Source organism: Chelonia mydas, chromosome 21, assembly GCF_015237465.2.
Source record: "Chelonia mydas isolate rCheMyd1 chromosome 21, rCheMyd1.pri.v2, whole genome shotgun sequence".
In the NCBI taxonomy this organism is placed as follows: domain Eukaryota; kingdom Metazoa; phylum Chordata; order Testudines; family Cheloniidae; genus Chelonia; species Chelonia mydas.
The window spans coordinates 16,685,811-16,699,660 of record NC_051261.2 but is presented as its reverse complement, the minus strand read 5'-3'; the positions used below and the strand labels follow the sequence as shown (position 1 = coordinate 16,699,660).

Sequence of the window (13,850 nt, the reverse complement as noted above, 5' to 3'; positions counted from 1 at the left end):
TCCCTTTCCCGGCAGGGCCTGCCCCCGCCCGCAGTCACCGCTCCTGCCCCACACTGGGCAAGGGGCAGCCCCATCCCTCACCCCCCAGTGAGGCTACAGTGAGGGACAGCAGCCGGGGAGAAGGCGCACATGTGATGGCAGCCCCCCCGGCACCCACCACGGGGAGGCGAGAGGGGGCTTCCTGGACCTGAGAGGGACCCTAGGAGCACGTGCAGTGACAGTGGTGTAGGGTGAGGGGAGAAGAGGGGCCCCGCCCCCAGAGCTCACTGCTGCCGGCGGGGAGAGAGCTGGGGAGAGTCCTCCTCTCTGGCCCCAGCCCCAGGGCAGCCTGCCTGCACCCCAAACTCCCCACACCCCAAACCCGTCATCTCCAGCTCCACCCCACAGCCCTCACCCCTGCACCCCTCCCTCCGCACCCCCTCCCATCCCCAAACTCTCTCCAGAGCCTGCACCCCACACTCGCCCCTACACCCCCATCCCAGAGCCTGCCCCCAAACTCCCTCCCAGAACCTGCACCCCTCACCCCCTCCTACACCCCCAGCCTGCACCCAGCACCCAAACTCCCTCCCAGAGCCTTAGGCAGGTGGGGGGTGGAGTTGGTGGGGGGTGGGGTTCTGGGTACCACCACCATTTCTACAAACCTGCCACCCCTGATTATGTCTCCATTATGCGCTCTGGCCCTTCATTTGCCATCATGTATGGCCTCCTCTCACCAAGAGGGGAAACCATGGTGGGAAATGTCTCAAAAAGCTAGATTACAATTGGAAAAGGTTCAGAAAAGGGCAACAAAAATGATTAGGGGCATGGAACAGCTGTGTGAGGAGAGATGAATAAGACTGGGACTGTACAGCGTGGAAAAGAGACGGCTAAGGGGGGATACAATAGAGGGCTATAAAATCATGACTGGGGTGGAGAAAGTGACTAGGGAAGTGTTATTTACTCCTTGTCATAACACGAGAACCAGGGGTTACCCAGTGAAATGAATAGGCAGCAGGTTTAAAACAAACACAAGGAAGTATTTCTTCACACAACGCACAGTCAACCTGTGGAACTCCTTGCCAGAGGGTGTTGTGAAGGCCAAGACTATAACAGCGTTCGAAAATAAGTTCCTGGAGGATCAGTCCATCAATGGCTACTAGCCAGGCTGGGCAGGGATGGTGTCCCTAGCCTCTGTTTGCCAGAAGCTGGGAATGGGCGACGGGATGGATCACGTGATGGTTCCCTGTTCTGTTCATTCCCTCCGGGGTGCCTGGCGCTGGCCACCGTGGGCAGACGGGACACAGGGCTGGATGGACCCTTGGTCTGACCCCGTCTGGCCGCTCTCATGGTCTTAGCCCTGCCAGGGAGCCCAGGCAATAGAGGAGAACAGGTGCATGAGGCCCCGCGACTGCATTTCAGAATCAGAATATTTAGTTTTGGGGTGAGTTTTTCAACAAAAACTGGAAAATTTATTTGGAAATTAGACACTTCACCCCAATTTCCTGTAGCTGAAAACTCAAGTGTCTGACACAATCATTTTTGGCGGATGGAGGAGTGGCACTACTTGTAGACCCTGGCACAGGGCACTAGGGCTCTGGGCAGCTGGCCCTGGCGGGCAGGTTAGGCCCACAAATGAGTTGGGTTTCCAGGGCTGCCTTTGCTCCTGCTGTGGGTTCCTTCCTCTGAGCACGTCTCCACGATTGCAGTGGGGCTGGGTCATCCTTCCCGCCCCAAGGGCCTTGTTCCCTTTCCGTTACATTGCACGGGCACAAAGGTCCCAGCGTGGGGATGAAAATCCGGCCCAGCTGTCGTGCAGGCGGCAGAATCTGGCCCCAGGTCATTGTTATTTTTACCAACCCAGCAAAACATCTCTCTGTGTGTGGGTGTGTGTGTGTGTGAAACAAACCTGTGAAAGCTGGGCCAGAGCCTCAGCTGGTGTAAACTGGTGTCTCTCCATCAGCTGCAGTAGCTACCTCCATTCCCTCTATTGTAACGTTAATCCTTCCCCCTCCAGCACTCCCACCACCATGAAGCTGACCCGCAACCCGTCAGTCTACCTTATAGAATCATAGAATCATAGAATATCAGGGTTGGAAGGGACCCCAGAAGGTCATCTAGTCCAACCCCCTGCTCAAAGCAGGACCAAGTCCCAGTTAAATCATCCCAGCCAGGGCTTTGTCAAGCCTGACCTTAAAAACCTGTAAGGAAGGAGATTCTACCACCTCCCTAGGTAACGCATTCCAGTGTTTCACCACCCTCTTAGTGAAAAAGTTTTTCCTAATATCCAATCTAAACCTCCCCCATTGCAACTTGAGACCATTACTCCTCGTTCTGTCATCTGCTACCATTGAGAACAGTCTAGAGCCATCCTCTTTGGAACCCCCTTTCAGGTAGTTGAAAGCAGCTATCAAATCCCCCCTCATTCTTCTCTTCTGCAGACTAAACAATCCCAGCTCCCTCAGCCTCTCCTCATAAGTCATGTGCTCTAGACCCCTAATCATTTTTGTTGCCCTTCGCTGGACTCTCTCCAATTTATCCACATCCTTCTTGTAGTGTGGGGCCCAAAACTGGACACAGTACTCCAGATGAGGCCTCACCAGTGTCGAATAGACAGTACTCCAGATGAGGCCTCACCAGTGTCGAATAGACAGTACTCCAGATGAGGCCTCACCAGTGTCGAATAGCCTGAATAACCTTCAGCCTGAGCAAACAACCCCCCTGGGATCACGTGCTTTGGGCTCCTTCCCCCGTCCCCGGGTGGCAGCACAGCTGGGAATGTCCCTTTGCTCTGCTCTGGATTCTCGGGGTGGGGGACTAGGATCTTGTGTTAAACAAGACCCTCTCGGGCGGTGTGGCAGCACCCCCCAGGCTCTGTAACTGGGGCCTGAGCCTCGGAGAGGCCCTGGGAGGTAGTATCTGAGCCGAAAGCAGCTGTTCTTGGGAGCCAGCCGCAGCCACCTGGGGCCCGATCTTCAGAGGGGCTGCAGGTTCCCAGCGGTTCGGATAATCTCCCCTTTCCCCTCCCCCATGCTTCAGGTGGGTCTGCAAAAGCTGGCCTTGGTGTGGCACTGAAATGCTGTGAACTGAGCCCCGTGGGGCAGCTGGACCCAGCTCCCTGGCACTAGTGTTGTTAAGAGGAGCTGTTTTTGTACTCTGTTTGTGGGCATTGAAACACGAACCCTTGCCGGAGGGATCGGCTCTGTACCCGACTCTCTCTCATACACTATTTTTAAACAAACCGGGCGGCTGCTGGTCTCTTTCCCGCAAGGCAGCGGCGGGGCTGGGGCGAGAACACACAAGCTGAGCAGGGCCCTGGCAAGCAGAGTCCAGCCCCATGGAGAGGCCCTCCCCGGCCAGCCAGGTGTGGCAGCTGGGCTCTGGCTCCCTTTCCTTGCAGCGTAACCGCCTCTGCAGGCCGGGGAGAGTCGGGCCCAGGGCATTACTGCAGGAAGGGGGCTGCTGGGGCTGCACTGAACCCTGGGGCCTGGTCACCTGGCACACGTGCTCCCGCGAGCAGAGCAGCTCCTGTGTGACCGTCGCCTGCCAGCCCGGGCAGGGAGGCAAGTTCAAGTCAGATGAGCTTAGGCCCCCAGCAGGTTCTAGGAACCCTCCTGAGCCTTGGGGGCGCCGCTGCTCCGGCTCAGTTGCACCAGCTCCCTGCCCACACCCTGACGTGATCTCTTCTGGCAGCCCGGGGCCTCCAGGTGCTCTGCACACAGCCCCATGGGGAGCCAGGCACCGGGGCCCTGAGCAGGGCCAGTGGGGTCTTTCCATGGGAGTCAGTGATCTGTATCAGACCTAGTGTGACACTCCCAAGGTCAAGCCAGTAGCAGAGGTGGGAACAGAACCCAGGAGTCCTGGCTCCTAAGACCATGCCCCAAACTCAACCCTCTGGACCCCACTTCCCTGCAGAGCTGGGAACAGAACCCAAGGACCCTGCCTTTGCTCTGGCCCTTCCAGGGGCTGCGCCCTCCCCGGGCAGGGGAGAAGCTTCAGCATTGGCCAAAGTGGCCTCTCCGCCAGGCCAGCTCTTGGGTTTGAACTGACACAAAGGCCGAGTCCTGCAGTAAAAGAACCCGCCTGGGCTGCACCCTTGGCGGAACTGTCGCTGGATCGGCCTAGTGGGCCCCACGCCTCGCAGGGCGCTCTGGCAGCCAGGTGCCTGGCCAGGCCTGCGCCCACTCAGCGAGAGCCTGGGTCCAGCTGATGCAGGGCTTTGGTGACACAGCGGTGAGGGTGGGGTAACCAGACGGGCCTGACCTTGCTCACAGGTAACCCCAGGGCCGTGTACCAGGGGGCTGGGAGCAGAGCCAGGGGGCTACCACATGCACTATAGACCCCCCCAGCACTGGGCTCAACGAGGGCTGTCGTGTGAGCCCAGCGCTAGAGCGGCGTCTGGGCCTGAGCCCCCCTGGCTGGGCCCATTTATGCCGGCTGAGGCTGGGTCTGTGCGTCCCACATCCTCAGCTACCCGCCTGCCCCCCGCAGTGGGCGTCCAGGAGCCGAGGGCAGCGAGCAGCCAGCCCAGTGCGTGCGTCTGCCCAGAGCTCGTGGGGTTAGTGCCAGAGCCCGGCAGTCGCTCCTGCCACGGCTTTGCCCAGCTGGCCCCGGAGCACATGGATTCACGCAGGAGGCCACAAGTCGGGGCTCAGCTGCTCTTCACAAACAAAACCCAGACCCGGCAAGGGGCAGCTGCAGCCTGCTCCAGTCCAGGGGCCCACAAAACCAGCATGGAGCCAGCCATAGGCTGGGCCTGTCCCTGCCCCCCTGCACAGCATGTTCTTGGTGGGAGGCAGGGCTGAGGTCAAATGTGGGGTCCAAGTGAGGGGGTCCGTGGGGCAGTGCACAAGGATAACACCCCCCAGCCCGCGGTGGGGCCTGTCCGTTCTCACAGCACAGGACAGCTCCCCCTTACGCCCGGCGGTTGGGCCCTGCCCAACTACACCCAGCCCAGCTCCTGCCCAGCCCAGCCATGGGGCTGCTGAAGCCCCATGAGGTGTGATGGTGGGATTCTCGCCTCTCCCCCATCAATACATGATTCTCCAGCCCCTATTGGTGGGACCGTGCCCCTCCTGAGACCCCCAACAGCTCTGCCCTTCAGCACCTGCCGGGGGACCCGGGACCTGGCTCGGTGAGTATGGGGGGCCTAGCTGGGGCACGGGGGATTTTACCAGCAGCAGGACCAAGTTGCAGCTTTGCAAACAAAACCCCAGGAAGGGTTCAAACCCACAGACCCTGCTGTCCTGGGCACCGTGGCGAGCGCCTGGCAGGTTGGGGGTCCTTTGTGCAGCTCGGGAGAGGTTGAGCGCCTGTCCTCAGAGAGCAGTGTCCTACACTGCGTGCCCCCAGATTCCCCCCACCCTGCTGCACTGGATCAAACCCCGCTGCGGAATGACGCTGCAGCATGCGGCCGGGGTCAGGCTGGTTTTTTAAATAAAAAAGCGTCCAGCAAGCGCCATCAAATTGACAATTACACCAGAGTCCCCAGCGGTGTCCCGTCCCCCCGCGCAACACCTCCCCGTCTACCTGCAGCAGGGACAGGCTGGCCGTGGCCCAGGGGCTGGGGACGCACATCAAAAAGCACTTTCCAAAAGCCCTGGTGGGTGCCACCTGGGCCAGCACTGGCCGGGGGGGCCTAGAAAACAAAGGCTTTGAGGCAGAAAGGCAGGTGTGGCAGGGCCCTTGCCCAGTGGCACAGGAGCCCCTCATTCACTCAGCATCGGGGGGGTTAGCCCTCCCCCTTTGTGGTGTGTGTGTGCGGGGGGGGGGGGGGGGGCGGGATTGTACAAAATAATCACAGCCTGGCCCACACAGCTGCAGGGGTCTCCCCCCCCCAATCAGCCTTGGCTAAGGGCCTGGCGCTGGCAATGGGGGCCTGGCAACCCTGCCAGCGTAGCTGGCTTTAAGGGCTTGAGCCCATAGCAGTCCAGGAGCATCTTTCCTGGGACGGCCCCCCCCACCCCATGGGCACCTGGCCCATCCTCCCCACCCGCAGCTGGAGACTGCTGCTGTCGCGTGCCATGGGTGCAGAACGGGGCCCTCACCTGGCTGCCCCAGGGGCCCTGCCCCGAGCCCAGGGGCGTTGTGCGGCACAGCAGAGGCAGAGCGTGCTGGGGACACAGCTCTGGAGACACAGGCACGCTTCAGGCCCAGCACCACCATGGCAGCGTGTTCAGGCATGGGGCTGGTTCACTGTGGGGCCAGCCCAGCCCCCCACCTCATGGGGGCCTATGGTGAGCTCCTTGGGGTCTGGGCCAGAGGCGCTGGGGGCACTTGGCCCTCTGCCAGGCAGCCCCACATGGCAATGGCCAACCCCTGTTGGGCTGTTTTAGGGGCTGGGGGGACTACCCCTCAGCAGGGCAGTGGTGGCCATGGGGAATAGGGGCAACTAGCCCAGGGGCCCAGTGGCAATCGAGACCGTGCCTGCAGGGCCGAGGGGCCGCGCTAGCGGCTCTGCACAGTGACTGTCCAGCCAGCCGCCTGCCTGCAGCTGGGGTGGGGCAAGCGTGGGGCTCAGCGCATTTGCCAGGAGCCGAAGTGCAGCTGTTAAGTACGTCCATGGTCCAGGCCCCCGCCCCGCTCAGCACCGGCCAGCAGGGGACTGCACTGGGCACAAAACCCGGCGGGTCAAGGCGGCGCCCTGGGTCCTTTCGCTCCTCGTTGAAGGGTCAGTGGGGCACCTGGCAGGAGCGTGGGGCGATGCAGCTTGTGCTCCAGGCGGGAGCCCTGGCAGCTGGTCCCCAGGATGGAGGGTCCCCATCGGCTGGCGGCTGGTCCCGAGGATGGAGGGTCCGGATGAGCTGGTTCCCAGGGCAGAGGGGCCCCGTCAGTTGGCAGCTGGCCCCAACGCAGAGGGACCCTGGCGGCTGGCAGCTGGTCCCCATTGGCTGGTGGCTGGCCCCCGGGGCAGAGGGGCCGCGTCGGCTGGGCCCCGGAGGCCTGCTCAGATGGAGGTCTCGTCGCTCCTGCTCAGTGATCAGACACACACCGAGAGGGGGGGAACAAACACACAGACGTATGGTCATGAGCAGCTGGGCCGGGCCCCCGGCAGGCTGGCCAGGCGGGCGGCAGAGCCACGTGGCGCACATGTTAATGGAGGAAATTAAAGAACAGAAATCTGGGCGGTTGGGGGCAGGAGACAGAGAGGGGAGGGGGGGGTTAGTGCGAGAGTGGAGAAAGCAGTGGAAGAGTTAGAGACGGCGAGCGCCAGGCAGGGTCTTGCCCCCACCCCGAATCAGCCCTGCCCAATTGGGGCCCCAGACTCCCAGCTCAGAGCCCTGGGCTCAGCCCCAGGCCGGCTGCTCGGGGCGGGGCAGGCTCCCAGCGATGGGGGCAGCTCAGCCCGTCCTGTGACTCGCAGGGGGCGGCCGAACCCCACATGGAATTGGGGGTGGGCAGAACTGAGGCTCCGGCCGCACAGCCCAGTCCAGCTCTCGGGACTCGCCCCGGCCAGGGGGCAGGATCCGGGCCCAGAGCATGGGCAGAGCCATGGGGACACTAGGCCAGGGGAGGAGACGCTGGGGGGCGGAGCCTGGCTGGTTTGAATGGGCACAGCCCCAGCCACCTTCCAGGGTGATGGAGGCTGACGCCGGCGCCGTGGGCGGGGTGGGAGGTTGGGTTGACGCGGGAGCCAGATCCAGGGCAGGGCTGTGGCACTGGCTGCCCTGCAGGTGGGCACCAGGAGGGGTCAGTGGCAGTGGCCCTGGCAGCGGGCTTAGCCCCGGGCACCTACTCACTCGGAGCCAGAGGAGTCCTCGTCCACCGTGCCGGCCTTGATGCTCATGGTGATGGGTGTCACCCCGTTGAGCTGCTCCTGCAGCGTCTGGCGGGGCCGTGGCAGCACCCTGCCCCCCCGGCTGCCCTCGCTGCCCGTCGAGGAGCCGTGTGATGCCACCGTGCCCGGCGGGGGGGCTGAGAGCTCGCTGGGCACATGGCGGAGGCTGTTCTCGCTGATGGTAGGGAGGCACTTCTTCTTCAGGATCCCTGCAGGGAGAGATGGGGGGTGAGACCAGGGCAGAAGGGGGCGGGGGCCGAGGCAGCTGGTGCGGGGACAGATGGGAGGAGTCGTGAGGCCGGGACGAAGGTGTGGGGGACCCTCCCGGTTCCTGTCCTGGGCAGGCGCCCTGTGCCGAGCTACAGACAGAGGAATCGCCCCATGGGAGCAGAGCTGCCCCATCCAGCCTGGGCTCCCAGATCCTGCAGCCAGCAGGGCCAGAGCAGGTCCTGGGGCTTTGCCAGGCTCGCCTCACCCGCAGCACCTGCCTCTCTGCAGCATTGATCAGCCCCGGCCTGGCAGGAGCCTGCGACCACCAGCTGCCACACGGGTTCAATGCCACCCAGCTAAGGGCTGGAGAAGCCATGCCAGGCTCTGCCATGTCTGTAGGGGAACCCCATCCCTTAACGACCCCCCTCTCTGCTGTGTCTATAGGGGAAGCTCTGAAGCCCCTCTAGCCCCTGGAGCGCCCCACCCCCACTCAGCGATATCTGTGGAGGACCCCCTGCCCCGCACAACACCCTCCCCCAGCCTTGCAATGCTGGGCCCCCACCCTGGGTGCAGGGGGTGCTGGGTTCCCTGCTTACCTTTCTGGGGCTGGGCAGCAGGGTTGGGCAGCGGAACCGGCACGTTCTTGTCCAGGGCCTCCCCGTTCTCCCTGGGTGCCTCCTCTGGGGGTCCCAGCTGCACCTGCCCCGCGGCCGGCTCCACCCGCAGCATCTCGGGGCCGGTGTGCCCGTCACTCTCGCTGGCCGTGGTCACAAACTCCCCCGGCCAGTAGGGCTTGCCGTGGGCCGGCACGTTATCCACTGGGGGAGAGCACAGTGAGCTGAGCCGGGGACCCCCCGGAACCAACTCCCCACCACCCCAGGGCTGCTCCTGTGCACACCGAGCCGGCAAGGGGATGGCAGGGGCCCGGCGTGGGGCAGGCGTCCATCCTGGGGCAGGCGAAAGGAGAGCAGGCACCTGGCGTGGGGCAAGCAAGGAGAGGGCAGGTGCCCGGCATGGGGCAGGCGAGGGGACGGCAGGCGCCCGGCATGGGGCAGGCGCCCCTCACAGCTGTAGTGTCCCCTGCCCCGGGGTTACAGGACAGCCAGGGGAGGGGTGGAAAGGAGCCCTCCAGGAGAGCAGCGCACTGCCCAGCCCCACGGCTTAGCCACCTCCCGTCCCGCCGGCCGTGGGCTCAGAATGGGGCTCCCAGGTGCTGACCCACTGTGGGGGCTGCTCCCCCCCTGCCAGCCCCCTGGTCCCGGCGTTACCTTTGGGGGCGCTGTGTGGCGGCAGCTTCTCGCTGGGGGGGCCCAGCAGGTTCTCCCAGCAGGGCTCCCCCGGGAACGCCTCGTCCTCCTCGCTGTCCGAGGAGTGGGTGGAGGCGTAGGAGCCGCTCTGGTCGTCCTCCAGGGACAGGTCGCTGTCCGAGTCTGTGTCGTGCTCTGGGGCAGGGACACACAGAGAGCTCAGCATGGTGCCAGCGCCCCCATGGGCCAGCCGGACGCACTCGGCAGGGCCAGCTCCCCGCACCGGCCTGCAGGGCCCCCCCCAGCCTAGGGCACAGCCGGGAGACAGAGCCTGGTGCCGGGCTCCAGACATCCCGGTTCTGCCCCCCGAGCCCATGGGACGCCCCGGTGTGGCAGCCACCAGAGGACGCTGTCGCTGGCCGCCCGCCCTGCGTCACCCAGCAGAGGGCCGCACGGCTCCACCCTTGCTCACCGTTCGGCTGGTCCTTGGCCGCCAGGAAGAGGGCGCCGGGGTCCGTCTGCCCGCTGGGCGCCTGGCAGCTCTTCAGCCCAGACTCCTCCCTGCAAAACACGGGCGGGACACTAGAGCCACGCAGGGCCGGCCAGGCCGGGCTCCCGAGCCACGGGGCCCAGCGCTGCCCGGGGGGCTGGCTGCCCCGGCAGGGCGAGCGGTACCTGAGCACGAAGGGCAGGTAGCTGTGCTGGCTCTTGCCTGAGCGCACGGTGCTGTGCAGGGAGCCCGTGGACGCGCCGAAGGGCATGTGGTACAGCCGGCCGGCCACATACGTGTCGTTGCAGTTGTAGGCCTGGGGGCGGGGGTCAGAGAACAGGGGGGCAGACGGTGAGTCGCTGCTTCCTCTGACACTTCCCACTTGGCCTGCTGTCCCTCCCCAGCACCTCAGCCCTGGGGTCCCCCAGCTCTGCCGGTGCCCCTCACTCCCGACCCGCAGCCCCTGCCATCCCAGCCCTGGGCTCCCCCCAGCCCCCCAGCTCTGCCGGTGCCCCTCACTCCCGACCCGCAGCCCCTGCCATCCCAGCCCTGGGCTCCCCCCAGCTCTGCCGGTGCCCCTCACTCCCGACCCGCAGCCCCTGCCATCCCAGCCCTGGGCTCCCCCCAGCCCCCCAGCTCTGCCGGTGCCCCTCACTCCCGACCCGCAGCCCCTGCCATCCCAGCCCTGGGCTCCCCCCAGCTCTGCCGGTGCCCCTCACTCCCGACCCGCAGCCCCTGCCATCCCAGCCCTGGGCTCCCCCCAGCCCCCCAGCTCTGCCGGTGCCCCTCACTCCCGACCCGCAGCCCCTGCCAGCCCAGCCCTGGGCTCCCCCCAGCCCCCCAGCTCTGCCGGTGCCCCTCACTCCCGACCCGCAGCCCCCTGCTATCCCAGCCCTGGGCTCCCCCAAGCCCCCCAGCTCTGCCGGTGCCCCTCACTCCCGACCCGCAGCCCCTGCCAGCCCAGCCCTGGTAGAGATGACGCGGCCCAGGGCAGAGAGCCAGGCCGAGGCACCGGTCACTCCGGCTGTGCGGGGCTGGGCACTAACCGCTGTCAGGGTGGATTTGGTGGTGAGTGCGGGGTCTGTGCTGTGCTTCTTGCTGCAGCTGAACCTCAGAGCCTTCCTCACGTCCTTGCTGAAGACGATGCAGGCGAGGAAGATGAAGGGGCCCTGAGGGAGGGTGCGAGGGGCAGGTCAGAGCCCGCTGGGGCTGAGCTGGGCCGGGGGGCCTGGATGGAGCTGAGGGGGGTCCATGAGCCAGGCCCCCTGCCCTGACGTACTGCCACGCTTCCTGCCGGGGGGTGATGGCTCTGGGGGCAGGTGCCCACACAGGGGTCCTCCACTGGGGACCTCTGCGCCAGGCCCGGATCCCCCCCAGCCGTCACAGCGCAACCCCCCCACCCCCACCCTGGCACCCTGGTGTGAAGCTGGCTCACCACAGGGCCGGGCACAGGCCCCGCCAGCTCGGAGCCAAGAGGGCCGCGCCGGGCTGCTGGGGCCTCCGTGCCACCTCTACACAGGCTCGGCTCCTGGGCCCAACGGGGGAGACCCCCACCCCTGCTGCGGAAAAGGCCCCGCCCCTGCCCTGCCGTACCTGCAGGCAGTTGAAGCCGGCGAAGAGGTAGTGGAAGAGGATGGCGTCGCTGTTGACGGAGAGCAGGGCCAGGAGCCACGTGGCGCTAACCAGCAGCAGCACCAGGAATGCCGCCCGCAGCCCCGACCTGTGCGGGCAGAGGGGTCAGGCCAGGCCAGAGATGCCGACCCCGCCCACACCGACCCCTCCCGCACTGTGGGACGCAGCAGGGAGGGGGAGCGTTGACCTGGGAATGTGGCGGGGGGGTTCACTGGGGATGGGAGCCCTGAGAGCCTCTAACCTGAGCCAGGAGGGGGATGGGGGAGGTAAAACTGGACAAAGGCTGGGGGGGAGCTGAGGGAGGCTGGGTGAGACGCTGAAGGGGTTTTTCAGTGGGGAGTTGGCTGGGGAAGAGGGGAGAGCCCCAGAGAAGGGGGTCGAAGCTCCCCACCCCCCAGAAGGTCCTGTTTAGGCCTGCAAGCTCTGGTCTGGACTGTGTTCCTGTCGTCTCTAATAAACCTTCTGTTCTACTGGCCGGCTGAGAGTCACGGTGAATGTGAATCGCAGGAAGTGGGGGTACAGGGCTCTGACTCCCCCACGCTTCGTAACACACTGACCCCTGCCCATGCCCACACAAACCCCTCCCCTGCCCACCCCCACACCAACCCTGCCTGCACCGACCCCTCCCCCCGAGAAACACCCCCCCAGTTCCCTCCCCCTGGGAGCAGGCCTCAGTCAGCACCTCCCGTGCTGCCCTGCCAGCCAGCGCTGCCTGGGGGGGGGCGGGGGGTAAGACTCACACTGGGCCCCTCTTCTCGAAGCCCCGCTCCTGGGCCAGGCAGGCGGCTTTGGTGGCCAGGATGTGGAGGAAGACGCTCGTCTGCGCGGGGGAGAGGGTGGGTCAGCAACAGGAGGGAGGGCCCAGGGTCCCCCAGCCCCTCCCCACAGTCTGCCCAAGTGGCTGTAGTGCGGAGCCCAAGGCCCCCCGGCAGGGCCCCAGCCCAAGGCCCCCACCCAGGCAGAAGGAGGCTGTTTCTTGGCAGGATGCGCTTGCGCAGGCATGAGCCATGGGAAGCAGCCCCTGGGTCAGAGCCCTGGTCCGGCGGAGCTGGGACACTTTCAAGGAACCCATAGTGAGGGGGTTCCCTTCCTGCCCCCACGTGACAGGAGGAGTCTGGAGGCCAGTGGGAGGAAGAGCAGCAGGTCTGCATGGCCCAGGCCCTCCCCTCGCCCCTCATGGCTCTCCCCAGCAGGGGACCTGAGCGGGGAAACTGAGGCACTGAGAGGCAAAGAGGCCTGTCCCAGGTCAAACAGAAAGTCAGTGACTGGCCTGGGAAGAGAACCCAGGAGTCCTGGCTCCCAACCCCCCTGCTCTAACCACTAGACACCCCCCCAAGAGCAGGGATAGGAGCTAGGAGTCCTGACTCCTAGTCTCCCCCCAACCAGAGTGAGGGGGGGCGGTGCAGCGCACGCGGGTCAGTGCCGGGTGCCCAGCGAGGACGTGGGGGGGGCAGCCTGTGCACTGGGGGGCAGGTAACGAAGCGGCGGCTGCTCTGCACAGGATCGACCAGCCGTGCCCGCGGGGGTGTTGGGGGCACCCCACGTGCAGCCCCTGCAACTGTGACGTCAGCAAAGGCTTCGACCCCACTGCCCAGGGGAGACTCACGGCAGGGTGAGTGAGGGAGATACCACTGCAGAGGCACTGGGGGGGTGTGCCTGGGTCAGCTGGGGGGAGATACCACTGCAAGGAGACTGGGGGTACCCGGGCCAGACCATGCTGCTGTTGGTCTTGCTGCCCTCTGATCCTCCCCGTGTCTCCCCAGCCCCATGCACTAGCCTCCGAGCCCTGCTGCCCCCATACGCACTGAGACGGCGAAGGCGATGGGCCCGGCGAAGCTCCAGACCAGCGTGTCATAGATGGAGAGCCAGCAGAAATCGGGGTTCCCGTAGCCCTCAGGGTCCAGCCCCACGGCCAGTCCTGTGAAGAGAGGAGCCACATGGCTCATCACATCCCATCCTGGCAGAGTACGGAGGAGCCAGCAACCCATGAGCCCTCTGCGCCGCTGGCAGACCAGGTGCCACCCATGCCAAGGGCCCCGTGTCTCCCCTGAACACGGACCGATCGGCCCGGTGTTAACCAGGGAGCAGAATGGGAAGGATGCGGTCAGTCTTCCCGGAGTGCTTGGGAGCGTTCTCACCCAGAGCGGCTGTATCCCTTATCGGGCGGTGACATCTGAGGGGTCGGATCATGAGCCCGTGGGACCCAGCAGCCTGGAGAGACGTTAGCTAGTGCAAAGGGCTGGGCGCCAAGGAAGGGGTGACGCCCTGCCCCACGGGAGAGGTCCACGGATACCAGACCTGCCACTGGATCATCCCTACGTACCGTCAGCGAGAGGACAGAAGAGGAGTCAGGGGAGTGGGTTCCCCCCAGCTGCTGAGTTTGCAGTTTAGAGCACATGGTGGGGGGGAATCAAACCCCCAAACGAAAGGGACCTGGGATCTTTGAGCTGCTTGGACGCTGGGGGGCCAAGTGTTTGTAGGCATACGCAAGAGATGTCCGGCTGCTTAGCCTGGGTTA

At 65.1% G+C, this 13,850-nt stretch overlaps 1 protein-coding gene across 4 annotated transcripts in view; it reads right to left on the bottom strand.

The window, feature by feature from the left end:
* Positions 1-5,394: 5,394 nt before the first annotated feature.
* The window catches only part of CELSR2 (cadherin EGF LAG seven-pass G-type receptor 2), a 71,352-nt gene continuing 62,896 nt past the window's right edge, over positions 5,395-13,850 (bottom strand). For 2 of the 4 annotated variants that reach the window (XM_037884986.2, XM_037884991.2), the window contains 10 exons: positions 13,138-13,250; positions 12,073-12,152; positions 11,294-11,420; positions 10,747-10,869; positions 9,886-10,016; positions 9,683-9,771; positions 9,232-9,405; positions 8,560-8,781; positions 7,716-7,962; positions 5,395-7,096 (listed from right to left, as the gene is read on the bottom strand). In XM_037884986.2, coding sequence (XP_037740914.1) covers positions 7,069-7,096; positions 7,716-7,962; positions 8,560-8,781; positions 9,232-9,405; positions 9,683-9,771; positions 9,886-10,016; positions 10,747-10,869; positions 11,294-11,420; positions 12,073-12,152; positions 13,138-13,250 — 1,334 coding nt within the window. In that variant the 3' untranslated portion in view covers positions 5,395-7,068. The remainder of the gene's footprint in view (positions 7,097-7,715; positions 7,963-8,559; positions 8,782-9,231; positions 9,406-9,682; positions 9,772-9,885; positions 10,017-10,746; positions 10,870-11,293; positions 11,421-12,072; positions 12,153-13,137; positions 13,251-13,850) is intronic. The other 2 variants (XM_037884989.2, XM_037884988.2) reach the window with 2 other exon arrangements.